The 25890-nt window shown below is 40.2% G+C and overlaps 1 protein-coding gene across 3 annotated transcripts in view; it reads left to right on the top strand.

The window, feature by feature from the left end:
- USP6 (ubiquitin specific peptidase 6) overlaps window positions 1-25890 on the top strand; it is a 47624-nt gene that overhangs the window by 15074 nt on the left and 6660 nt on the right. For all 3 annotated transcript variants that reach the window (XM_054459433.2, XM_054459435.2, XM_054459434.2), the window contains 9 exons: window positions 200-373; window positions 915-1089; window positions 1532-1683; window positions 2574-2685; window positions 4038-4249; window positions 11196-11380; window positions 16795-16881; window positions 19036-19156; window positions 24082-24273. In XM_054459433.2, the coding sequence (XP_054315408.2) occupies window positions 200-373; window positions 915-1089; window positions 1532-1683; window positions 2574-2685; window positions 4038-4249; window positions 11196-11380; window positions 16795-16881; window positions 19036-19156; window positions 24082-24273 (1410 nt within the window). The remainder of the gene's footprint in view (window positions 1-199; window positions 374-914; window positions 1090-1531; window positions 1684-2573; window positions 2686-4037; window positions 4250-11195; window positions 11381-16794; window positions 16882-19035; window positions 19157-24081; window positions 24274-25890) is intronic.

The raw sequence follows: 25890 nt of genomic DNA on the forward strand, positions 1-25890 counted from the left end.
TTTTTTTTTTTTTTTTTGATCATTTTACGTTAAGATTCAAAAGATTTCATGATTATCCAAAATACATTCGTTGAAATGGTGGCAGACTAAGTACTATACTATTTATTTTCTTGCAATGGCTCTGATTGGATTATACGACATGTTCATTCCAAGTTTTATGGGTAGGAAATAATGACTGTGACTTCTCTTATATTTATAGTGGACCATAGCAAAATATGCTCCCAGGTTTAATGGGTTTCAGCAACAAGACTCCCAAGAACTTCTGGCTTTTCTCTTGGATGGTCTTCATGAAGATCTCAACCGAGTCCATGAAAAGCCATATGTGGAACTGAAGGACAGTGATGGCCGACCAGACTGGGAAGTAGCTGCAGAGGTTTGTCGGTTTTGAGTTTCTAATGTAAGCAATAAACAAAATGTTCTGGCCACAAATACATGTAGCACAACTTAAATGAAAACTAAACTATTCTGAGATCAGAATTTTGCTGCGAAAATGAAGGAATTTCTGTTTCTATGCTTAATTCTTATGTGATAATGCCAAAACAAAAATACCTTTAATGAATATAGAAAACTGTTGCCATTTCACATTGTAAACTTTATGGGACTGGATGTAGGAATAATTATCCAGTGGAATTTAAAGAGTCCCCATAATTGCTAAAGTAATGCATACAGTGACCTATAGGCATGCTTTATACTTGTTAATGGACAAATAACTTTAGTATTTACCATTGTTACCTTGATAAGAACAAAGGAAAAATAGGATTTTCCATCTCAATTTAATACTTTATGTTAAATGAAGAGTAAGGATTATATTCTTTACTTTTAAATCCAATATATTTAACCAGTTTCTGTGAATTTATATAGAAATGCCTGTCTTTTGGATTTTGAGAGAAAATTCTCATCTTTTTTACTGCTAGGCCTGGGACAACCATCTAAGAAGAAATAGATCAATTGTTGTGGATTTGTTCCATGGGCAGCTAAGATCTCAGGTCAAATGCAAGACATGTGGGCATATAAGTGTCCAATTTGACCCTTTCAATTTTTTGTCTTTGCCACTACCAATGGGCAGTTACATGAACTTAGAAATAACAGGTAGGTCACAAAGTTCTGAAAAATTACTTGATTCCATTAAATTTACTTTATTTAAATAGCCTGAATTTGTAAGCATAGTTATTTGTTTACAAATAAAGACTGGTAGTCAGCATATTATAATCGAGCAACCTAATTTTAGGCATGACTTGAGGTTTGAAAGATGTAGATTGGGGCATGTTTTTTTGGTTTCAAATATGCCAGCAACTCTCTTTAAAACCCTGCAAAGCCACTCATACTTTTATGTCAGACAACACCAAAAAAATACTGATTTCACTTAATATTATCCCTAAGTACCATCTGTTTTAGTGTTTACACATAAAATAAAAATTCTAGGCTGAAATATTTGCTATTATATTTACAGGTCAGATATATCTGTACACAGCATTTAAGACTTGCAATGAAACCTGCATTTTACCGATAAAAGATCTTTTCTCTTTACTAGTGATTAAGTTAGATGGTACTACCCCTGTACGGTATGGACTAAGACTGAATATGGATGAAAAGTACACAGGTTTAAAAAAACAGCTGAGGGATCTCTGTGGACTTAATTCAGAACAAATCCTACTAGCAGAAGTACATGATTCCAACATAAAGGTAACGTTAACTACTCTGAGAAACTTTTGATTCTATCCTTCAAAGATGACATTTTTCTCGATTATGATGATCAGTTGTTAGGTTATGTGACCAAGAGAGATACTAAAACATAGTGAAAACTGAACAACAACAACAAAAAATGCCAAGTTTTCCAACCCAGAAACTTAAAAGAGTTTTCTACCAGAATAAAGGGATAATACTGATGGTGGTATTTTTGAAGAAGGGAAATATGTAAGTCTGCCTGTATGGAGTGTTTTAGCTGTGTCACTATAGTATAGGTTTCCTCCAAAGACTGCTGCTGTTACACTTCACAGCTCATCTATATTACCACTGTTACTAGAATTCTTCCTAGGTTAAAGCATTTTATGTATTTATGAGTATATATACTTGGTCTTTTAACACACTAAGAAATTAAGAGTAAAGACAAATTGGCACCAGTCATGTCTTTCTACAAACCAGCTGGGGAAACAAATAATCTAATAAATATATTGCCTACTCTAAATTAAGCTCCTGCAACTGGTATTATTTATATTAATCTTTGGGATTCCTGAACACATTCTCACCTCATTGACATTTTCTTAATATGAAATGCAAAAATGGGGTCTTTGAGGGTTGGAATTTAGATCCCTGAAATGAAGGACAAAACTGAAGAAGTCAGTCATATACAACACACTTCTTCTGTGAAAAGAGATAATAGTTCAACAATTGAGGTTAGTTTTCAGTTATTTTTATCAAGCATTCATCCTTTATGTAGTTGAAAAATTATTCAATCATCTCATTGGTTTTACGGATGAAAGCCCCTAAGACATTCTTTTGAAATACATTAGAGAGAGAACTTTTCCTTTTTATCTGAAACATCTCCCCCTCTCATCTTGCTGCTGTTTTTGTAGAACTTTCCTCAGGACAACCAAAAAGTACAACTCTCAGTGAGTGGATTTTTGTGTGCATTTGAAATTCCTGTCCCTGCATCTCCAATTTCAGCTTCTAGTCCAACACAGACAGGTAAGATAGAACTAGAACTCCTTCTCATGATTGCATCTTTAAATATTTGTCTAAGAGTTGTCATCTTTTTTATACTTGTTCATGCTGAGGATATTATAGCAGAAGAATTTTGGAACCCAAGGGAAACCTTACTGATTATTCCATATTTTTTAGATGAGAAACCTAAAATTTAGAGAACCCAAGTGACTTCAGTTAGATAGGTACTTGTTAGCTAATATACTCTTGGAATTCAGATCTCTTTGAACTTTTATCTAATACTAACATGGCAACAGCTAGTATGAGAGGAACATGCTACCAGAAAATATAAACAATAGATATAGCTAGAAAGAAATCCAATATTATATGTAATTTAATGTGGTCACTCACTGAGTCCTTTTAGCCACTAGTATGCTTTGTCTATTCTTTATGTTACTTACAATTAGGTTAATTAGGCTAATTCCCCAACTATAAAGGGCTTTATGAGGTTTCCCTCATTGACATGTAGTAGGTAGATAGTCCTGACGGTGAGTTGGTGGATGATCTAATTTTAGTTTTAATTTAGAGCATCACTATCCAATAGAATTCTGCAGTGGTGGGAACTTCTGTGATCTTTGCCATCCAATATAGTATCCACCAGTCACGTGGACTGTTAAGCACTCGAGATGTGGCTAGTGTGACTGAGAATAATGCATTTTTAATTTTTATTTTTTTATTTTGAGAAAGGGTCTCACTCTGTCACCCAGCCTGGAGTGCAGTGGCATCATCTTGGCTCACTGCAGCCTCTGCCTTATGGGCTGAAGCAATCCTCCCACCTCAGCCTCCCAAGAAGCTGGGACTACAAATGTGTACCACCATGCCCAGCTATGGTGTATCTTTTGTAGAGATGGGTTTTCACCATGTTGCCTAGGCTGGTCACTGGCTCCTGGGCTCAAGGGATCTGCTACTTCAGCCTCCCAAAGAGCTAGGATTACAAATGTGAGCTGCCTCATCCAGCCTAATTTAAATTTTAAATGCAACATCTGGGTAGAGGTTACTGTATTGGACAGTGTCTTCAAAGGCGAAGAGAAGGAAAAGAAAACAAGTGGTAGAACTGTTTGTGTGCTACAACATGGTGCTGATACAGGTTTCTGCAAAAATTCTGCTTAAGAGTTTCCAGCAGTTACTCTTTCCTTTTCATTTGGTCAAAAGTGTGAGTTACGGAAGTAAAACTGGAAATTAAAATCTTCCAACAAATCTAGAATTATTTATACTATGATTTCTCCTTGCCCTGTGTTAAGAGACTACACTGTCTCTGGTCCTCAGGATACTTGAGAAAAGAGCAAAGATGAAAATACCACAAGCTTATGATGCTGTACTTATCTTTGAATTTGTAGATTTCTCCTCTTCGCCATCTACAAATGGAATGTTCACCCTAACTACCAATGGGGACCTACCCCAACCAATATTCATCCCCAGTGGAATGCCAAACACTGTTGTGCCATGTGGAACTGAGAAGAACTTCACAAATGGAATGGTTAATGGTCATATGCCATCTCTTCCTGACAGCCCCTTTACAGGTTACATCATTGCAGTCCACCGAAAAATGGTGAGTTAAATGTTAGGCAACTCACTGCCAGTCTTGCTAGTGTCATTTGTGATATAGCCATTTTCTGTCTTTGCAACATCATTGAATGCATTTTCTTCTCTTTTTTCTTTAATTTTTTAAAATTTAATACTTTTACAAATTTTATTTTTTTACTTTTTTATCCTGTCCTCAAAATCTGTTGCTATGAATGCATTTTCAATGTATTATATATGCTAATATAAGTGATCAGAGCCAGGATTTAGTATTACTCATGATGGCTAATGTATGAAGTGACATTCCTCATCCGTATATGAAGAGGCAACAGGATAGTCAGTGCATCTGAGTACTACTTTCTTTAAAAATTTGTGTCTCCTGGCCAGGTGCAGTGGCTCACACCTGTAATCCCAACACTTTGGGAGGCTGAAGCAGGAGGATCACCTTAGCTCAGGAGTTCAAGGCTAGCCTGGGCAACATAGTACGACCTTGTCTCTACCAAAAAAAAAAAAAAAAAATTTTTTTTTTTTTTTTTTTAACTAAGCAGCCATGATGGTGTGTGCCTATAGTCTCAACTACTCTGGAGGCTGAGGCAGGAGGATCACTTGAGACTAGGAGATCAAAGCTGCAGTGAGCCATGCTTGCTTTCACCACTGCATTCCAGCCTGGGCAAGACCCTGTCTCAAAAAAGAAAAAAAAGAAAGAAAGAAAATGGCCGGGTGCGGTGGCTCACACCTGTAATCCCAGCACTTTGGGAGGCTGAAGCAGGTGGATCACCTGAGGTCAGGAGTTCAAGAACAGCCTGGCCAACATGGTGAAACCCCATCTCTACTAAAAATACAAAAATTAGCTGGGCATGGTGGCATGTGCCTGTAGTTTCAGCTAGTCGAGAGGCTGAGGCAGGATAATTGCTTGAACCCAGGAGGCAGAGGTTGCAGTGAGCAAAGATTGTGCCACAGCACTCCAGCCTGGGTGGTAAAGCAAGACTTTGTCTCAAAAAAAAAAAAACAACTCTCCTAAGCCAGACACGTTTAGGAGGATCCCTTGAGGACAGGATTTTGAAGCGATAATATGCTATGATGCTCACACCTGTAAATAACCACTCCACTCCAACCTGGGCAATAAGTGAGACCTTGTCTCTAAAAAAATTAGAAAAAAACAAAAACCAACACACACAAAATTTATGTTTCCTGTGTGTTTATGTAGGTATGTACATCTTCAATGCCACATAAATGCGGATGGCTTTGGAAAAGTTTTTTGTTTTGGGTTTTTTTTTTTTTTCCTTAGAGGACACAAGAATGTTCTTGGGCAAAATCAAGTTGTGCATAATTCCTCTCTTGATAGTCTAATATATAACTATTGCATTAAAGGTTGACTCTTTGGTAAAAAAGAAAAAGGAAGGTTTCAAAAGTGTGGTCAGTGGATAATTGTTAAAGAGGTAGTCTTCGGGTATAGTGGCAACTTGGTAGAGTAGAAAGGGCACTGAACTAGGAATTTAGCAACCTATGTTTTAGTTCTAATTCTGCCACTAGATAGCTGATTGAGCTCTTTGGATTTTAGTATCCTAATTTGATAAAGGAAAGGAAAGGCCGGGCGCAGTGGCTCACACCTGTAATTCCAGCACTTTGGGAGGCCGAGGCAGGACGATCATGAGGTCAGGAGCTCAAGACCAGCCTGGCCAATATGGTGAAACCCTGTCTCTATTAAAAATACAACAATCAGCCAAGCATGGTGGCACACGGCTGTAGTCCCAGCTACTCAGGAGGCTGAGGCAGGAGAATCGCTTGAACCTGGGAGGCGGAGGTTGCTGTGAACTGAGATCGTGCCATTGCACTCCAACCTGGGCGACAAGAGCGAAACTCTGTCTAAAATAAATAAATAAATAAATAAAATAAAGGAAATTAGGGCTTCTAGATCAAGTAAATTGATTGTATAGCAGCAACAAGAGAAAATGAAATTGTAAAAAAGGTACTGTATTGGTTTCTTAGGATTGTTATAACAAATTACCATAAATTTGGTGGCTTTAAACAACAGAAATATATTCTTTTTTTTTTTTTGACGGAGTCTCGCTCTGTCACCCAGGCTGGAGTGCAATGGCGCAATCTCAGCTCACTGCAGCCTCCGCCTCCTGGGTTCAAGCAATTCTCCTGCCTCAGCCTCCTGAGTAGCTGGGACTACAGGCACATGCCACCATACCTGGCTAATTTTTCTATTTTTAGTAGAGATGGGGTTTCACCATGTTGGCCAAGATGGTCTTGATCTCCTGACCTTGTGATCTGCCTGTCTCGCCCTCCCAAAGTGCTGAGTTTACAGGTGTGAGCCACTGCACCAGGCCCAGAAATTTATTCTTTCACCTTCTGGAGGCCAGAAGTCTGAAACCAAGGTTTCAGTAGGGTGGGGGCTTCCTTCAAAGGTTCTAGGGAGAGAATGCTTTCTTGTCTCTTCTAACCTCTGGTGGCTCCAGGCGTTCTTTGGCTTGTGACTGCATAACTGCAATCCCTGCCTCTTCATATGGCCTTCTCCTTCTGTCTTTCTCTGATAAGGATATTTATCATTGAATTTGGGGCCCACCCAGATAATCCAGGATGATCTCATCTTGACATCCTCAATTTAATTATATCTACAAACATCCTTTTACCAAATTAGGTCACATTTACTGGTTCCAGGGGTTAGAACATGGATATACTGTTTTAGGGGCCACCATTCAACTCAACTACAGATATTATTTATCTTAGTATCAAAAAATTAAATGCTGAGAAAAAAATTAAGTACCTAGGAATAAACTTTAAAAATGACACATAAGACATCTATATAGAAAATAAAATATTGATAGAAATTAAGGAAGACAAATATTGGAAGGAATAAACCATGTTCATGGATTAGAAGGCTCGATATTTTAAGATATCAGTTCTCTGCAAACTAATCTACAGATGACTTAATGCACAATCCCAATAAAAATGCAAAGTCTGCATGTGTTTGTGTGTGTATGTGTGTGTGTGTGTGGTGTCTGAGTTGATAAGCTGATTCTCATATGTGGAAATACGAAGCACCAGGAATAACCAAGATACTCTTAAAGAAGAATAAGGTATGAGGATATCATCAAGATTGGATATCATCCAGATATCAAGATTTATTTCACAAAGATATGATACTTAAAATAATGTCGTATTGGTACAAGAAAAGACAAGTAGACCATTGGGATAGAATAGAGAGCCCAGAAACCAGTTCACAAATGTATGAACACCTGATTTATAACAAAGAGAACATTGCAGGGTGGTGAGAGAAAGACAGTTTTCTCAGCAAGTGGTGCTGGGACAATTAGATAGCCATATGAAACTTGGCACCTACCTTTCACCACAATTCCAGGTGATCTATAGAGCTAAATTTGAAAGCAAAACAATGAAACAGCACTTGGAAGATAATAATGGTGAATACATTCCTGACACTACTCATATAAAAGAAAAGATTAAATTGGACTTCATTAAAATTGATAACTTGGCTGGGTGCAGTGGCTCACGCCTATAATCCCAGCACTTTGAGAGGCCGAGATGGATGGGTCACAAGGTCAGAAGTTCAAGACCAGCCTGGCCAATATGGTGAAACTCTGTCTCTACAAAAATACAAAAATTAACTGGGCGTGGTGGTGGGTGCATGTAGTCCCAGCTACTCGGGAGGCTGAGAGGCTGAGGCAGGAGAATTGCTTAAACCCCAGAGGCAGAGGTTGCAGTGGGCTGAGATTACACCATTGCATTCCAGCCTGGGCAACAGAGCGAGACTCTGTCTCCAAAAAAAAAAAAAAAAAAAAAAAGTGATCAACGACACTAGTAATCAGTGAAATGTAAATTAAAACAATAGTATGATATCAGTGCACTCACCTGAACAGGTAAAATTAAACAGACTGGCAGGGTTGCTAAGTAGAGCAACAGGAACTCTCATACCATGCTGATGAGAATATAAATTAATACAACTACTTTGGAATACAATTTTCTAGTTAAAGATAAGCAGTTCTACCTGTAGGTATCCACCCAAAAGATATGTGTACCAGGAGATATGTACAAGAATATTCATAGCAGCATTATCTATAGTAGCCCCAAAATGAAAACATTACATGTCCATTAGTTGCAGAAGGGATTGGGAAATTGAGATATATTAAGATAACAGAACATTATACAGGAATGAAAATAAATGGATTTGTAGTTATATGCAGTATAAATGAATCTCGTAAACCTAATGTTGATGGAAAGAAGCCAGACAAAAAAGAATTAGGCTAGGCACAGTGGCTCACACCTGGAATCTCAGCATTTTGGGAGGCTGAGGTGGGCCGACTGCTTGAGCCCAGGAGTTTAAGACCAGCCTGGGCAACATGGTGAAACTCCATTTCTACAGAAAATACAGAATTAGCCGGCATGGTGCCACATGCCTGTAGACCCAGCTACTCGGGAGGATGAGGCAAGAGAATCTCTCAAGCCCAGAAAGTGGAGGTTGCAGCAAGCTGAGATCACACCACTATGCTCCAGCCTGGATGACAGAGCTAGACCCTGTTTCAAAAAACAAACAAAAAAAATGAATTAAGTAATTCTATGTATAAATATAAAAACTTTTAAAACAGGGAAAATGAAATCTAGTGTTTATTTACTTCTGCATAGGATATAAAACTGTAAAGAAAAGCAAGAAGGTGATTACTGTAACATTTAGAATAATAGTTACCTTTGTGAGGAAGGGAGAATTTGTGATTTGGAGGAAGCAAATGGGAGGCTTTTGAGTGCTCACTATATTCTGTTTCTTAAACTCAGTGATAATGGAAAGCTAGTTGCTTTGTGATAATTATTTGAAATGTACTTTTTTTTTTTTGCAATGGAGTTTCGCTCTTGTTGCCCAGGCTGGAGTGCAGTGGCATGATCTCAACTCACCGCAACCTCCGCCTCCTGTGTTCAAGTGATTCTCCTGCCTCAGCCTCCCCAGTAGCTGGGATTATAGGCATGCGCCACCACGCCTGGCTAATTTTGTATTTTTAGTAGAGACAGAGTCTCTCTATGTTGGTTAGGCTGGTCTCGAACTCCTGACCTCAGGTGATCCACCCACCTTGGCCTGCCAAAGTGCTGGAATTACAGGCATGATGAGCCACCGCATCCAGCCAGAAATGTACCCTTTTACCTCTGATTTTTATTTTTCTCTGAATTAGTAGCCCTTGGCTTAAAGTTTCTTTCTTTTTTTTTTTTTTTGAGACAGAGTCTTGCTGTTGTCGCCCAGGCTGGAGTGCAATGGCACGATCTCGGCTCACTGTACTCTCTGCCTCCTGGGTTCAAGTGATTCTCCTGCCTCAGCCTCCCAAGTAGCTGGGACTACAGGTGCCTGCCACCATGCCCAGATAATTTTTGTATTTTTAGTAGAGACAGGGTTTCACCATATTAGCCAGGCTGGTCTCGAACTCCGGACCTCATGATCTGCCTGCCTCGGCCTCCCGAAGTGCTGGGATTACAGGCGTGAGCCACTGCACCTGGCCCTGGCTTGAAGTTTCTAACCATGTTAATAACTGGGAGTAGAATTTTTCTCAGTAGTAACTGAGAAAGTATGGGCCCTAGGGCACTAGGAGAAGTTCCTTAATGAGAGGATGAAAATTGTGTGGGTTTAGCTACGTTTTAAAATTTTATAAAATATTTGTACTGAACTCTGGATTTCTCTGGGTCTTATAATAATAGTAACATATGAAATAGGGTCTTAAATTATGTATTTAAGCTTAAATGAAAACGGCAAAATAAAATGCTTCATAATCTGAATAAAGAAGGGTCTTTTTACTTAGAAACTAGCTAACTTAACCCCTAGTGAGTTGATAAGTTGTTGATTTAGCTTTTCTAACTACTCAATAAATACCAAACTTCTTAGGGAATTAAATGTTCAAAGGTTCAGCAGCTTTGGATAACCTTGAACTCCCACCAACCATTCCATTATACTAAATGTTTATTAAACAGCCATTTTCAGGATAATTCTGTGCAGTATCTCTATATTAAGGAATATCATAAATATCTCTTTAACATACTCAAAGCAAATTTTTAAAATGTTTACCTTACTTTTATCCTATCCTGTATTTAAAAAACAAAAAACAAAGATTAAAATCACTTAACTGCTTTTAGGAAGGTGGATAAGCTTGTTACAAAATAGAATTACTAGGTTTCACAAATCTCCAAAACTTTGGGAATTGCCACTCCAACAACTACTATCAACAGCTTATCCCTAGAAAACTATAGTTGAGAGAGTGTTTTTTTTTTTTTTTTTTCCACTGGCATCTTTTCATTTCTTTTTCTTTTTTGAGACAGGTCTCACTCTACCTTCCAGGCTGGAGTGTAGTGGCATGATCACAGCTCACTGTACCCTCAACTTGCCAGACTCAAGCAATCCTCCCACCTCAGCCTCCTGTATAGCTGGGACTACAGACACATGCCACCATGCCCAGCTAATTGTATTTATTTCTTTATAGAGATGGGGTCTCCCTACATTGCCCATTCTGATCTCAAACTCCTGGGCTCAAGGGATGCTCTTGCCTCAGCCTCCCAAAGTGCTGGGATTACAGACATGAGCCACCACACCCAGCTTACTGGCATATTTTCTGGAGAAAGAAAGAGTCTTAATTGTTTAAAAGCCTTTAGCTATGAAGCTATTACTAGTTTTTACATGTGATTCAGTGTATGTGAGATATGTTTATCAGAGAAAACTGGTTTGAATATATTAATTACTGAAACCCAAGTTTGATAGAATAGGCAACAACTCTAAAACTGGCACTACCTCAGTGCTTTTAATGACTCCACTGTAACCGTTCTCTTTGTGTCAATAAAGATGGTTTTATAAACATAGAGAAGAATGTGATAGTGACTAATTTGAAATGGTGATAATGCCTGTCATTGGCAGGGTTAGAAGAACCAAAGGGAGGAATCAGAGGCCTGTCTTCTCAACTCTCTATTCTCGTTCATACATACAGATGAGGACAGAACTGTATTTCCTGTCACCTCAGGAGAATAGCCCCAGCCTCTTTGGAATACCATTGATTGTTCCATGCACTGTGCATACCCGGAAGAAAGACCTATATGATGCGGTTTGGATGCAAGTATCCTGGTTAGCGAGACCACTCCCACCTCAGGAAGCTAGTAATCATGCCCAGGATCGGTGAGTTCAGGGGATCCATCTAAACCTGTGGTTTCCAAACTCTAGAAAAATAATTTATATTAATTCTACGTGACTGATAGGACCCAGCCTATGTCAAGTTAATCACTCTTGGAAGAACCACTCAGAGAGCATACAATTCAACCATTTGGTTTGATATTTGGAGTAGGAGAGATGATACAGCTTCCTTTTGCCAAACATTCTAGTGTCTAATAATCCTTCCATTCTCTAATCTTTTGCCTGGATCCGTCCTGCTAATGCTTCAAGTAATATCCTTGTCTTCTGTGTTGCAAAAGTAGAGAGTATGAATTCACCAGGAAATTTGTATAATCTCAGTCCTCTGAAATTCAGAATGAGAGTGACTGCTTACGTGAACTCTGAAGTCTCATAATACAAAAAATAATTCTGTTGGATTATTTCCATACCATGTCATTCTTTTTTCTTTTTCCCTTACCATGTCATTTTAACGTGAAGTAATTTCATAAATCTAGATAAAAATAATTAACATTTTCTGTTTTCTTTCCCTTTTTCCTACCACTGTTCTATTTGATTAGTAAATGCATTTACTCTGAATAATTTTTGGGATTGTGATGATGTCTTATTTTGGTCTCAATAAAATTGTAGATCATTTTCTTTTTTTTCTCTTTTCTTTATGACAGAGTTTTGCTCTTGTTGCCCAGGTTGGAGTGCAATGGCACGATCCTGGCTCACTGCAACCTCCGTCTCCCGGGTTCAAATGATTCTCCTGCCTCAGCCTCCTGAGTAGCTGGGATTACAGGCATGCACCACCATGCCTGGCTAATTTTGTTTTTTTGGTAGAGATGGGGTTTCTCCATGTTGGTCAGGCCGGTCTCAAATTCCCAGCCTCAGGTGATCCACCTGCCTCAGCCTCCCAAAGTGCTGGGATTACAGGCGTGAGCCACCGCACCCAGCCTGTAGATCATTTTCTTGCCATCATGATACAAATGAGAGTTCTGTTTTATGGTAACTAAAAAAAATTCTTTACTTATTTGTTATGATATGGGGTCTTTTGATGATTAGGGTAGGGCTTAGGATAAATACATCTTTTTTTTTTTTTTTTTGAGACATATTCTTAATTTGTCACCCAGGCTGGAATGCAGTGGTGTGATTTTGGTTCACTGCAAACTCCGCCTCCAGGTTCAAGTGATTCTCATGCCTCAGACACCCGAGTAGCTGGGATTACAGATGCTCGCAACCACACCCAGCTAATTTTTGTATTTTTAGTACAGGCAGGGTTTCACCAGGTTGGCCAGGCTGGTCTCAAACTCCTGACCTCAAGTGATCTGCCCGCCTCAGCCTCCCAAAGTGCTGGGATTACAGGCATGAGCCATCACGCCTGGCCAAAATAAGTTATTTAAATAAATAATTAAAGTATTTATTTTAAGATTTAAATAAATCCTAAAGGAAAACTGCAAAGAATAGATAAGCAGTTTAGTTAATGAATGTTGTGTTTAGTAAAGATGAAAGTTGGACAAGATTAAATTTGAAGTGAAGTAATTGAATTAAAGAGCTTCTAGATGAGGGCTTTTCCCAGGACTTGCTAATGAATTGGATGTGGAGTATAGGGAAAGAGGAATCCAGGCTGACTTCTTTTTGTTTGGTAGGGGGGTGGAGTCTTGCTCTGTCGCCTGGCTGGAGTGCAGTGGCATGATCTCCGCTCACTGCACTTCTGCCTCCCAGGTTCAAGCAATTCTTCTGCCTCAGCCTCCCGAGTAGCTGGGAGTACAGGTGCACGCCACCACACTCGGCTAATTTTTGTATTTTTAGTAGAGACAGGGTTTCACCATGTTGGCCAGGATGGTTTCAATCTCCTGACCTCAGGATACCACCTCAGCCTCCCAAAGTGGAGGGATTACAGGCGTGAGCCACTGCATCCAGCCCAGGCTGGCTTTTTACCCTGAACAATTGTTTGTGAATGGTGGTACCATTTAATGGAAAAAGGAAAACTGGAGAAGGAGCAGATTTTGGCAAGAAAAGACAGGAATCAAGTTAAATTCAAGAAGTCTATTATATATTCAAGTGGGAAATTCACTTGAATGTCCTCTGCTGGAGATATAAATATAGACGTCATCAACAAATAGATGGTATTTAAAGCCCTGAGACCAGATGATTAACATTTAGAGAGTGAGATTTAAATAGAGAAGATTCCCATGATCTATACATGAACTCTGAACTGAGTTCATATGCATTCCGACATTTAGAGATTGAAAAGGGAAAAAGAAGCATCAAAATAGATCGAGGCTGGGTGCAGTGGCTCATGCCTGTAATCCCAGCACTTCGGGAGGCCGAGGTGGGAGGATCACTTGAGGCCAGGAATTCAAGACCAACCTGCCCAACATGGCAAAACCCCGTCTCTACTAAAAATGCAAAAATTAGCCAGGCATGGTGGTATGTGCCTGTAATCCCAGCTACTTGGGTGGCTGAGGCATGAGAATTGCTTCAACCCTGGAGGTGGAAGTTGCAGTGAGCTGAGTGAGATCACACCACTGTACTCCAGCCTGGGTGACAGAGCAAGACTCTGTCTCAAAAGAGAGAGAGAGAGATTGAGAAGGAGCAGCCCGTAATGTAAGAAGAAAACCAGGAGTTAAGTGAAGGAAGTATTTCAAGAAAGGAGTGATAGTTGTTTCAAATGCTACAGAGGACTGGGAATTGCCCACTGGATTTGATAAAATGGTCTTTGGTGATCTTTGTGAAAGCTATTTTAGTATAGATAAAGGAGTAGAGATTGGAGTGGGTTAAAGAGAGAATGGTCCTTTGGACATTAAAAAAGATAGCCAGGCATGGTAGCTTCACCTGATTCTAGTGGTACTTGGTAAAGTTATGGATGAAATAAGAGTGGCCTGGAGTTGATGATTTTTATAGTTGGGTAATGAATACATGGGGTGTTCATTGCATAGTTCTTGTCTTCTTGAGTGTTTATGTCAATAAATTTGAAATTTTAGATTAAATGGACAAAATCCTGGAATTAAGGGTCTATGTAGAAGAGTGATTATTTTCAGGGACAGTGGGTAAAGAGGCAAGTGAGGATTTCAGGGCAGCGATTGGAGGTTTCTCTTGGGTGAAAGAATCATTAGAATAGGGATGTTTGAATAAGTAAGTAACCCAAAAAGATAGGAGGTTGTGGTTGCAAAGTAGGATACTGGGAATTGAGATTTTGGAGGTAGAAAAGTTTGTATTCACAAGGTCTAGAATATGACATTTGGAGAGTGTTTACATATGGGGTGGAGGAAGTTATTGTTGGAAGAGAGAAGACCAAGTTACTGTTGTATTAATTGCATTGATGTTGATGTCACCAAGAATAATAACAGGAGAAGTGGTGGAGAAAAAACACAGTGAACTGGGCTCTGCAATCTTTAGTGAGTAAAGAAGATATGTACCTTCCAAGGAGGAATAGCAGGTGGCATAATTCAGTAGCACATGCTACCAAGAAGCTGGAATGTTTTAGAAAAGGAAGGAAGAAGTCATGTACAAGTGGCATAGGAATAAGGAAGAGATCTATTTTACCTCCAGGTTCTGGAATGTATGAGAATAAAAAGTGCAGAGGGTAGGGTGTGGTGACTCAAGCCTGTAATCCCAGCACTTTAGGAGGCTGAGGCAGGAGGATCACTTGAGCCCAGGAGTTCAAGACCAGGCTGGACAACATGGCAAAATGCTGTCTTTACAAAAAATGTAAACATCAGCCAGGTATGGTGGTGCGTGCCTGTAATCCTAGCTACTTGGGAGGCTGATGTGGGAGGATCACCTGAGCCCAGAAAGGTGGAGGCTGCTGTGAGCCATAATCATGCCATTGCACTCCAGCCTGGGCAACAGAGTGATACCCTGTCTCAAAAAAAAAAAAAAAGGAAAACATCTGCAGGGGTAGCAGGATTCTCAAGAAAGCCAGGCTTTGTTCAGTTAGAGCAAAAAGGTAAAAGAAATTTTCAGAAGAGAAGTGCTGCACAGTTTTCTATGAGAGTGCTACTTGATTGTTTTATCCCGTTATCTTTCTTTTGATTCCTCACTTATTGCTGGCCTGAGTTGGACATGGTACTAGACAGTACAGGCTATCAATGATCATTCACTGGATCAGTTATGCAGAAAGATGGGAACTCCTATGCCAGATGTGATTCTCACTTTTGCCCTTACAGTGACTCTTTATCATGGTTTCATTACCTTCAATAGCCCATGTAATAACCACTATCAGTTGCCAGATGAGCTGTAAAGTATGCCACTCTTATGTTATATTCCTTGCATTGCTTCCTTCTCCCCCACCCCCAGCTTTATTGAACTATAATTGACAAGTAGGAATTGTATATACATCTAAGGCGTACAGCTTATATTTCGATAATATGTATAAATTGTTGCACTGCTCCTTGTTAGGGCAAGGATGAGTAAATTCTTTTAGAAGTTGGAAAATTCACAGGGCCATCTTGACATAATCATTGGCAGTTAAAAGAAGTTACTCCATGGTGTATATGTGCCACATTTTCTTAATCCAGTCTATGGTTGTTGGACATTTGGCTTGGTTCCAAGTCTTTGCTATTGTGAATAGTGCCGCAATAAACATACATGTGCATGTGTCTTTATAGAAGCATGATTTATAATCCTTTGGGTATATACCCAGTAATGTGATTGCTGGGTCAAATGGTATTTCTAGTTCTAGATCCCTGAGGAATCACCACACTGACTTCCACAATGGTTGAACTAGTTTACAGTCCCACCAACAGTGTAAAACTGTTCCTATTTCTCCACATCCTCTCCAGCACCTGTTGTTTCCTGACTTTTTAATGATCGCCATTCTAACTGGTGTGAGATGGGTGCAGCACACCAACATGGCACATGTATACATATGTAACTAACCTGCACGTTGTGCACATGTACTCTAAAACTTAAAGTATAATAAAAAAAAAGAAGTTACTCCAAAAATGGTATGTAGCTTATAACTCTGAGTAGTTAAGGCAGTACTTAGCATGTACCACATCAGCGATTCTGATTAAAGAAGACTTCTAAATATACAGCCTTCTGCAATGCGTCACTGTTCTTGTCATGGAAAGATCTAATTATTTTAGTTTAATGTGAATTAAATCCTCTGATAGAATTAAGGCTGAAGGATAACTGGTATTTAATTTCATGATTAGCTTATCTTGTAAAATTTTCGTGGGCCACATGGCTCCCTTAGAGACAACTGGCAGTCGTATGTCTACCCTTCTGTAAGCCCAGATAGAGGATGGGAAGCCAGAGTGTATCTGGTACGGGGCTGCAGCTAATGGATTAGGATAAGTAACATTGAGCTGTCAACGTGAGCATACTGCTGTGGCAAATGCCCCTTCCTAGGATTACTTCAAGAGAAGACGAAAAGGAGTTGGACCTCGAACCAGAAATGCTTCTTACACTCTTTTTGTTCTCTTCTGTTTCAGTGATGACTGTATGGGCTATCAATATCCATTTACTCTACGAGTTGTGCAGAAAGATGGGAACTCCTGTGCTTGGTGCCCACAGTATAGGTAAAGTGACCTGCAGAAGAATTACTTTAGTAGAATTTCAGCTTTAGATATTATACAATTTTCCTAAGATTTCCAATTTTCAGAAGTAAATAGTGAATAATGAGAAACTTAAGAATTGTGGCTGGGCATGGTGGCTCACGCCTGTAATCCCATCACTTTGGGAAGCCGAGGTGGGTGGATCACCTGAGATCAGGAGTTTGAGACCAGCCTAACCTGGTAAAACCGCATCTCTACTAAAAATACAAAAATTAGCGGGGCTTGGTGGTGCGTGCCTGTAATGCCAGCTACTTGGGAGACTGAGGCAGGAGAATCTCTTGAACCCAGGAGTCGGAGGTTGCAGTGATCCAAGGTTGCGCCATTGCACTCCAGCCTGGGCAACAAGAGCGAAACTCTGTCTCAAAAAGTTTTTCACTTCCTTTTGAGGTCAATAGATAAGTTTTGCTTTTGAGACTTAGCTGGTTTTATAAACTACAGTCCATACCAAATTCATAGCTTGTGATAAACATTTATTACTCTATAACTTCACCTCTCCTTTTTTGTTTTGTTTTGGGATGGAGTCTCGCTGTGTCGCCCAGGCTGGGGTGCAGTGGCTCAATCTTGGCTCACTGCAACCTCTGCCTCCCAGGTTCAAGCAATTCTTCTGCCTCAGCCTCCCAAGTAGCTGGGACTATGGGTGCACACCACTGTACCCAGCTAATTTTTGCATTTTTAGTAGAAATGGGGTTTTGCCATGTTAGAGGGGTCTCGAACTCCTGACCTCAGGTGATCCACCCACCTCAGCCTCTCAAAGTGCTGGGATTATAGGTGTGAGCCACCACGCCAAGCCTCTCCTTAAATATAAATAAGTTTGCCAGTTCTGAGCACAGTAGACCATAGTCTTTACTAGACCTTGCTGGAAATCTGTTCTTGGTTTTTAAAGAGTTACAGAGATTGATTGGTCATTGTTGTTACAGCAGGGAAAGTGCCTAATGATACTGAAGTCCACCTTTAGAGAACTGCAATAGACTTAGCAAACTGAGTCTAAAGTAGGCATTGGTCGGGCGTGGTGGCTCACGCATGTAATCCCAGCACTTTGGGAGGCAGAGGCGGGCAGATCATGAGGTCAGGAGATCAAGACCATCCTGGCTAACACGGTGAAACCCCGTCTCTACTAAAAATACAAAAAATTAGCCAGGCATGGTGGCAGGCACCTGTAGTCCCAGCTACTTGGAAGGCTGAGGCTGGAGAATTGCTTGAACCCAGGAGGCGGAGCTTGCAGTGAGCCCAGATCGTGCCACTGCACTCCAGCCCGGGCAACAGAGTAAGGCTCCATCTCAAGAAAAATAATAATAATATTAATAAAGTATGCATTGGAACCATGACTTTATTATATCCTCCTCCCCTACCCCATCTCCCACCCCACCCCTGCAACTCTATAAACTTTTTTTTTTTTTTTGAAACATAGTCTTACTCTGTTGCCCAGGCTGGAGTGCAGTGGTGTGACCTCAGCTCACTGCAACCTCTGCCTCCCAGGTTCAAGCAATTCTCCCACCTCAGCCTCCCAAGTAGCTGGGATTATAGGTGCCCGCCACCGTGCCTCACTAATTTTTGTAGTTTTGGTAGAGACAGGGTTTCACCATGTTGGTCAGACTGGTCTGGAACTCCTGACCTCAGGTGATCCACCCACCTCGGCCTCCCAAAGTGCTGGGATTACAGGCATGAGCCACCATGCCCGGCCTCTGTAAACTTTTATATGCATTTATTTAATCTGCCATTTTACAAACATGGAGCTAGGTGTTATACCAGATAAACTGTCCTACCTCAGAGCATTAAATAACTGAATTTGGAATTTCTTGCGTGCTGTAGTATCTCAAACAGCCAATTCCCATGTCATTTATTTGCCATAAAGTTCCCATCTTCCTGTGATTAACAGATGGTTATCAAGTACTTTGTAAAAATAAAGACTTGAAAAGTGAAAAGCATGATTCCCTGAAATGATAATAATTATTAATAAGTATCCCTACATTTATCAGAGTCTGAAGTTAGAAGCCCATGACAAATTGTGAGGCCCAAGAGGAAAGCAGAAAAGTAGGAAGGGAGAATATTTTTTATTAAGAAAATTTAAATTCCTTCATAATTATTTCTTCCTTTGTGGATCTTTCCCCCCCTTTTTAGATTTTGCAGAGGCTGTAAAATTGATTGTGGGGAAGACAGAGCTTTCATTGGAAATGCCTATATTGCTGTGGATTGGGACCCCACAGCCCTTCACCTCCGCTATCAAATGTCCCAGGAAAGGGTAAGTGTTTAGGGCTACCATAAAATGGTGGTTTTTATATGGGAAATTTCCCCCAGTGTAACTCTTAGGCCATTTCTGTTTGAGACAATTTAAAAACAACCAGAAAAACCTTAATTGGCATCCTCTATGGCACCTAATATATTGACATGTTTGCTTGAGCTTTTTCATTTTCCAGCTTCTGGAGTTCATTGTATTGGGGCATTGTCTTTGTCCATTTTGTGTTGCTATAACAGAGTACGTGAGGCTGGTAACTTATAAAGAAAGGAGGTTTACTTAGCTTACTGTTCCGCAGCCTGGGAGGTTCAAGGACGTGGTCCTGGCTTCTGGCAAAGGCTTCTGTGCTGCATCATAACATGGCAGAGAAGAGCAAAGGAGAACACAGGCAAGAGGGAGGACCAAAGAGGAGGCAGATCCTCACTTTCTAACAGCCCGCTCTCTTGGAAACTAAGTTCTCAGAAGAGAGCTCACTACTGCAAGAATGGCACCAACCATTTATGAGAGTTTCACCCCTATGACCCAAACACCACCTACTAGGCCCCACCTCCTAACAACGCCACATTGGGAATCAAATTTCAACATGCATTTTGGTGGAGACAAATAAACCATATCCAAACTATAGCAGGCATTAAATTTCAAAAATATTAATAAGTAAACCTTGAAACAAAACTGTGTCTGGCTATGACATATCAATAAGCATCTCTCTGTTAAATATTATTGAAGTTGCAGCATTTGGTAACCACAGTTACTTAGGTCAAATGTGTCCCAGGGCTATCTATAGCTGCTACCTTTAATAGGCATAGTGATCAGAAAAGTTAGAGAAAGGATTGAAATGTTTCAATTTTGGGTACCTAAGAGCACATCTCAATGGCCACTCTTCACACTTCACATTCTTCTATTGTCGCTGTCTGGCCAGAGCAATTTTTAAATTTTGAAAATGTTGCTTCAGAAATAATTTTAACTCCATACCTAAAAATGTTTGCCTCAGGCAGTTTTTAATCAACCAAATATTATTTGAAAGGTAAAGACATTAAGAATCTGATAGAGAGTAAAAGCAACAGAGTCAAAGGAGTTCCTTAAGTCACATGAAGAATTGTAGTGGTTTTTGCATTTTTATGGCTCTTGATAGTCGGAAATTTCCTTTACTAGTTTTTAAAGCATTCCCTTTGGATAAGTTAGTAACGGTAACTGAATTTTCTGTCTTGTTATGCTATGGAGGACTGGGGAAACTACCAATTCTAGACCTAGTTTCCTATTTAGATCCCAAAATATGCCCCACATACCGAGGCTCCTGGGAGCCCTTTCTAGCCAGGAATAAGTATAATTTGTGAATACTTGTCAAATGAAAGATCACTAGGCTAAAGCTAAAGAAAGCTGAAGAGAAACTAATGTTCTAGATCATGCTCACTAGCAAGGAGGGAAAATTTCACCAGTTGATAGATTCATAAATCTTTGTCAGCACAAAATCTGACAGGGCATTATTCTGACAAGACATTACTATCAATGATGATAAATTATTTGGCTCTATAAATCTCTTCCCCTTTTTAACAAATCCAGTGTGCAATCTGAAAAGCTCTTTAGGACATCCTGCTTATAGGAAACGGCCTACGTGACCTGTTAAATCTTACCCTACTTCCACTTTCAGTGATGCACTTAGGATACCATGGAAACCAAGGGCTGTTGATGCCTTGCTAGGGAGTGGGGCCATATGCCTAATCTGGGCTCCACTACATGTAGGGTTTCTGCATGTGCTTAGAAAGTCATGTAGACAAAAGAGATACCGTGGTTTAAATTGGGATTATTGCCCATATGCTTTATATTTTTTATTCCAGTGATTTCCCTTTTAGGAATTTATCTGAGGGGAGAATACTCTGTAATTACTCCATAATTTGCAGGCAAATATCATCATAGCATTTTTTAGGAGAGTAAAAAGTTATTAACAACTTATATTTGTCTCACATTAGAGGAATGGTTAAATAAAGCATGGTGTATTCATTGGATAAAATATAATGCAGTTGTTGAAAATGATTACCAGGAGTTTTTGCTAACATTTATGGGAACATGCTTATGATAGGTGAACATTTTTTAAAAAACAAGACATAAAGTTGCATATACTGGAAATAATACTTTCAATATTGAAAAAATACTATTTAGGAAAAAGGACAGAAGAAAATCTGCCAATATTTTGACAGTGGTTGCCTTTGTATTAAGAATATAAAATGATTCCCTGCCTTTTTACATTTTTCTCTGCTTTCCAAAATTTCCACATGAATATTATACCTAGTAATCAGAAAAAAATAGAGGGACAATCACTCTTATCCTTTACATTTCTCTCCTGTTTGGACCTCAGATTCCTCAGTAGAAAATTAAACTAGATGCCAGCCTGAGCAATACGATGTCACCCTGTCTTTACAAAAAATGCAAAAATTAGCCAGGTGTGGTGGTGTGCACCTATAGTCCTAGCTTTCTGGGAGGCTGAGGTTGCAGGATTCCTTGAGCCCAAGAGATCAAGGCTGCAGTGAGCTGTGATCTCGCCAGTGCACTCCAGCCTGGGTAACAAAGCAAGACCCTGTCTCAAAAAAAAAAAAAAAAAAGAAAAAGAAAAAAAGAAAATTAAACTAGACAAATTCTTAGGCCTCTTTTTTTTAACAGTCTTATATGAAAACTATTACTTCATTTCCTGTGTTTTGTGTTAAGGATGAGCTTTAAAGCAACTCTGAAAAAGAAGAGGGTGCCTATAAGTAATTTATAGACTATTTAAACAATAGTAGAAGATCTAAGCATAGATCCCAAGAGGTAAAGGGAATCTTTATCACTTCGGGAAATTTTACTGATAAATAGAAATTATTGTCAGTAGAGTCCACAAATGTTTTTTATCAGCCTTCTTTCCTCCCTGTGTTCCTCTAGCACTGTAGCCTGTGTTCCACAGAAAATATAGTCAATAAAAATCAACATTCTTTACTAGGTTACTCTAATTTGTGGTTGGCCATAAAGTATTCCTGGTAGAGATAATAGAGATAATATTTAACTGGCTATGAGAAAGGAAACACTATCGTATATGTACACCCCTTTTTCTACTCATTCCAACAACTACGATACAGCATGTTTCCTTTTGAAGCATGTCAGTTTTTTCCTTGAGTGACCAGTTCAAAAGATGATGACAGTTAATATCTTGTTACTACAGAATTTGTACTCAAAAAGGAAGTCTATAACCCAAGTGCAAGCCAGATTTCCTTTTCTAAAAAAAGAATTTTCCTCTAAGTTCCCCTTTTTAAATGAGCTCTTTAGCCTGGATAGTTATGCAGTGCTAGAACCTTAACTGCATGATCAAACCCAACCTCGCTGGTTTATAACAGCATTTGACAGCCTTGTGACTCTCATATAGGGAAAAAGTCTCACCTGAAAACCCATGCTAAGCTGAATGTCTCGAGCTGTGCCAATTTGTATTCCAGGCAGCCTAAGGTTCCCTTCATGAGTTTCAGGAAGGGAAATTCATGGAGGAAGTTCACCTCTGGAAGGGAGGAGCAATAAATAGGGTGGGTGATGGACATATGTGACGTTTGCCATAGAGAGGCAGTCAGTGTGGGCCTTGTGGTCCGGGCTTTGCTTTGGGACACAAATATATACTGTGTGAAGTCTTATGGTAGCATTCATAACCCTGATGCTTCACCCACCTTCCCATACATTAGAGGGACAAACAGAAGGATCCCAGTTCTATGGTTCTTGATTGTTTGTCAGGTAGCAGCCAGTCATGGAGAGGGAAAAATTCTTTATTTTCTGCTGCACTCTAGATCCTTCCTTCTCTCCTTCTTCTTCATTCTACACCACCCCCAACATACATCCCTGCACCCCGCCCATTCTTTGCTCTCTCTCCTTTCTTGTACTTAACTCCTTCTTGCTCCACAGCCTAACATGCTGATTAACAGACCCCAAAGGTTTGGATGGGTATTAGGGGCCTTCTCAACAAAAGCAGCACACTCTTGAGCTTGTTCTTCCTTTTGTTGCCATCTCAGATAAAAAGGCCCCATGAGAGAGGAGACAGATAATTATAGACTTGGTATTCTGATAACTCTGTGTTACATGGGATCAGATGCAAATAGGTTGTACCCTGTAGTGTATCATGCTCTGCTGTGCTGTCTTCTCATGGTGAGCTTTTCTGTGCCCTTATTTCATCCAGCTCTGGTTTCTGTGTTTCATGTTATTTCTCCTAGCCTCTGTAAACTCTGCAGCATACTAATAATGCTCTGGCTTTCTGATTAAAAATAAATGGCTTACTATCAGCACCCCTGGCTTGAGGGCCAGCTCACATGTAATCCCTTATAGGATTCCAAAATTGTTAAATAAATGCAATTCTTTTTGTTTTTGTCATTTTGAAGCATTCAAAAAATTTTCAAGAAAAGTTATGGTCATATAAATAGAAATTTTATCCAGAATGTTACTGATGTAACATTTGTGACTAAATGTGTAGGTGCTGTATTTGCTCAGACTCTAGTTTGGGTTGTGTTTTCTTTTCCCTTTTTTTTTGAGACAGGGTCTCTCTCTGTCATCCGGGCTGGAGTGCAGTGGCGTAATCACAGCTCTGGTAGCAACCTCTACCTCCCAGGCTCAAGCAATCCTCCTGAGTAGCTGGGACTACAGACATGCGCCACAACGCCCAGCTAATTTTTAGATTTTTCTTTTACAGAGACAGGGTCTCACTCTGTTGGCCAGGCTGGTTTCGAACTCCTGGACTCAAGCGATTCCCCCCACCTCGTCCTCCTAAAGTGCTGGGATTACAGGCCTGAGCCACCATACCCAGCCAGTTGTATTTTCTTTTTCCTTATAAAGAGTAAAATAAGGGTGAGTGACTGAGCGGTTGATGCATAGCTAGATCACCAGTTTAAATGCCTTCCCACACACCCCTTTCCTCCTGTCCCCTCTACCTACAGGTTGTAGATGAGCATGAGAGTGTGGAGCAGAGTCGGCGAGCGCAAGCTGAGCCCATCAACCTGGACAGCTGTCTCCGTGCTTTCACCAGTGAGGAAGAGCTAGGGGAAAATGAGATGTGCTACTGTTCCAAGTGTAAGACCCACTGCTTAGCAACAAAGAAGCTGGATCTCTGGAGGCTTCCACCCTTCCTGGTATGTTACAGTCCTGCCTCTGAGAGAGCAGGAATCTAACATAAAAGAAAGAAGACATGAACAAACAGGAGGTTTTGTTATTTTTGAGAATAAGACTTTTCCTGCAGCAGTGTTTAAAACACTTTCTGTACAAGGTTTTTATGTTGAATACAGAGATAAATCTTTCTACAAATATTTGGTAGTTCCTTTTCCTAAAGAGCTCATAACCTAGAAGAAGAGATCAATCATGTAGACCAGTAACTGCAATTCAGTGCGATGTGAGAACTGCCACAAGGGGTACAACGTGGTGAATTTGAACTTCAGGAGAGGGTGAACTTCTGGCTCTGTGGAGAGAGGAAGCTTAGGCTAGCCCTTTGTGGACTCTAGAAGAGCAACTGAGCCCGGAGCCCCCAACACCCACTGCACGTAGTCATGTGGCTGTGGCACACGGCTGAGTTGAGTGTGTGTGCACAAGCACACCACTGCACTAGGGCCTGTGTGTTCTTTTAGATTTAATTTACTTCTGCCTTCTCCCTTCATGGATTAGGAGACTGTCCTTTTGTTTGTCAGGAGAGTTTGAAGTGACAAATCTTCCTATTCATTAAGATCAGTGTAACTGTAAGGTACTGGCAATTTTAATCAGATATTTATATGTATTTTTTTTTTTTTGAGACAGGGTCTCACTGTGTCACCCAGGCTGTAGTGCAGTGTTGTAATCTCAGTTCATCGCAACCTCCACCTCTCGGGCTCAAGTGATTCTCTTGCCTCAGTCTCCTGAGTAGCTGAGATCACAGGCATGCACCACTACCACCCGGCTAATTTTTGTACTTTTAGTAGAGATGGGGTTTCACCATGTTGGCCAGGCTGGTCTCGAATTCCTGACCTCAGGTGATCCGCCCACCTTGGCCTCCCAAAGTGCTGGAATTACAGGCATGAGCCACCGTGCCCAGCCGTATTTTCTTATTCTATTCATGTCTCTGTCACACTACTCTGTGAAGCTGAATGTAGGTTTTTCTTAGACCAGAACAGCTTCCCAGGGAATGATGCACAAGAAATTAATAACACTGGTTGTTAGCTAGCTCCACAGGTAGGAACTAGAGGGAAGGGGCAGGCTTGGGGACAAGGTGGCTGGGGAAGCAGGGGAGACTTTTTTTTTTTTTTTGAGATGGAGTCTCGCTCTGTCGCCCAGGCTGGAGCACAGTGGCGAGATCTCAGTTCACTGCAAGCCCCACCTCCCGGGTTCACACCATTCTCCCGCCTTAGCCTCCCGAGTAGCTGGGACTACAGGTGCCTACCACCATGCCTGGCTAATTTTTTGTGTGTTTTTTATTTATTTATTTTTTTTAGTAGAGACGAGGATTCACTGTGTTAGCCAGGATGGTCTCGATTACCTGACCTCATGATTCACCCGCCTCGGCCTCCCAAAGTGTGGGGATTACAGGTGTGAGCCACCACACCTGGCCGAGGGGGAGACCTTTTTTAAAAAAATTGAGGTATAATTAACATACAATTAAAAGCATAGATTTTTAATATCCAGTTTGATGAATTTTAACAAGTATATATTTTCATATAATCATCAAATAAAACAAGCAGAGCAGTCATGTAGCCCAGTAACTGCAATTCAGTGCGATGTGAGAA

This window comes from Pongo pygmaeus, chromosome 19 (assembly GCF_028885625.2).
Source record: "Pongo pygmaeus isolate AG05252 chromosome 19, NHGRI_mPonPyg2-v2.0_pri, whole genome shotgun sequence".
Classification (NCBI taxonomy): domain Eukaryota; kingdom Metazoa; phylum Chordata; class Mammalia; order Primates; family Hominidae; genus Pongo; species Pongo pygmaeus.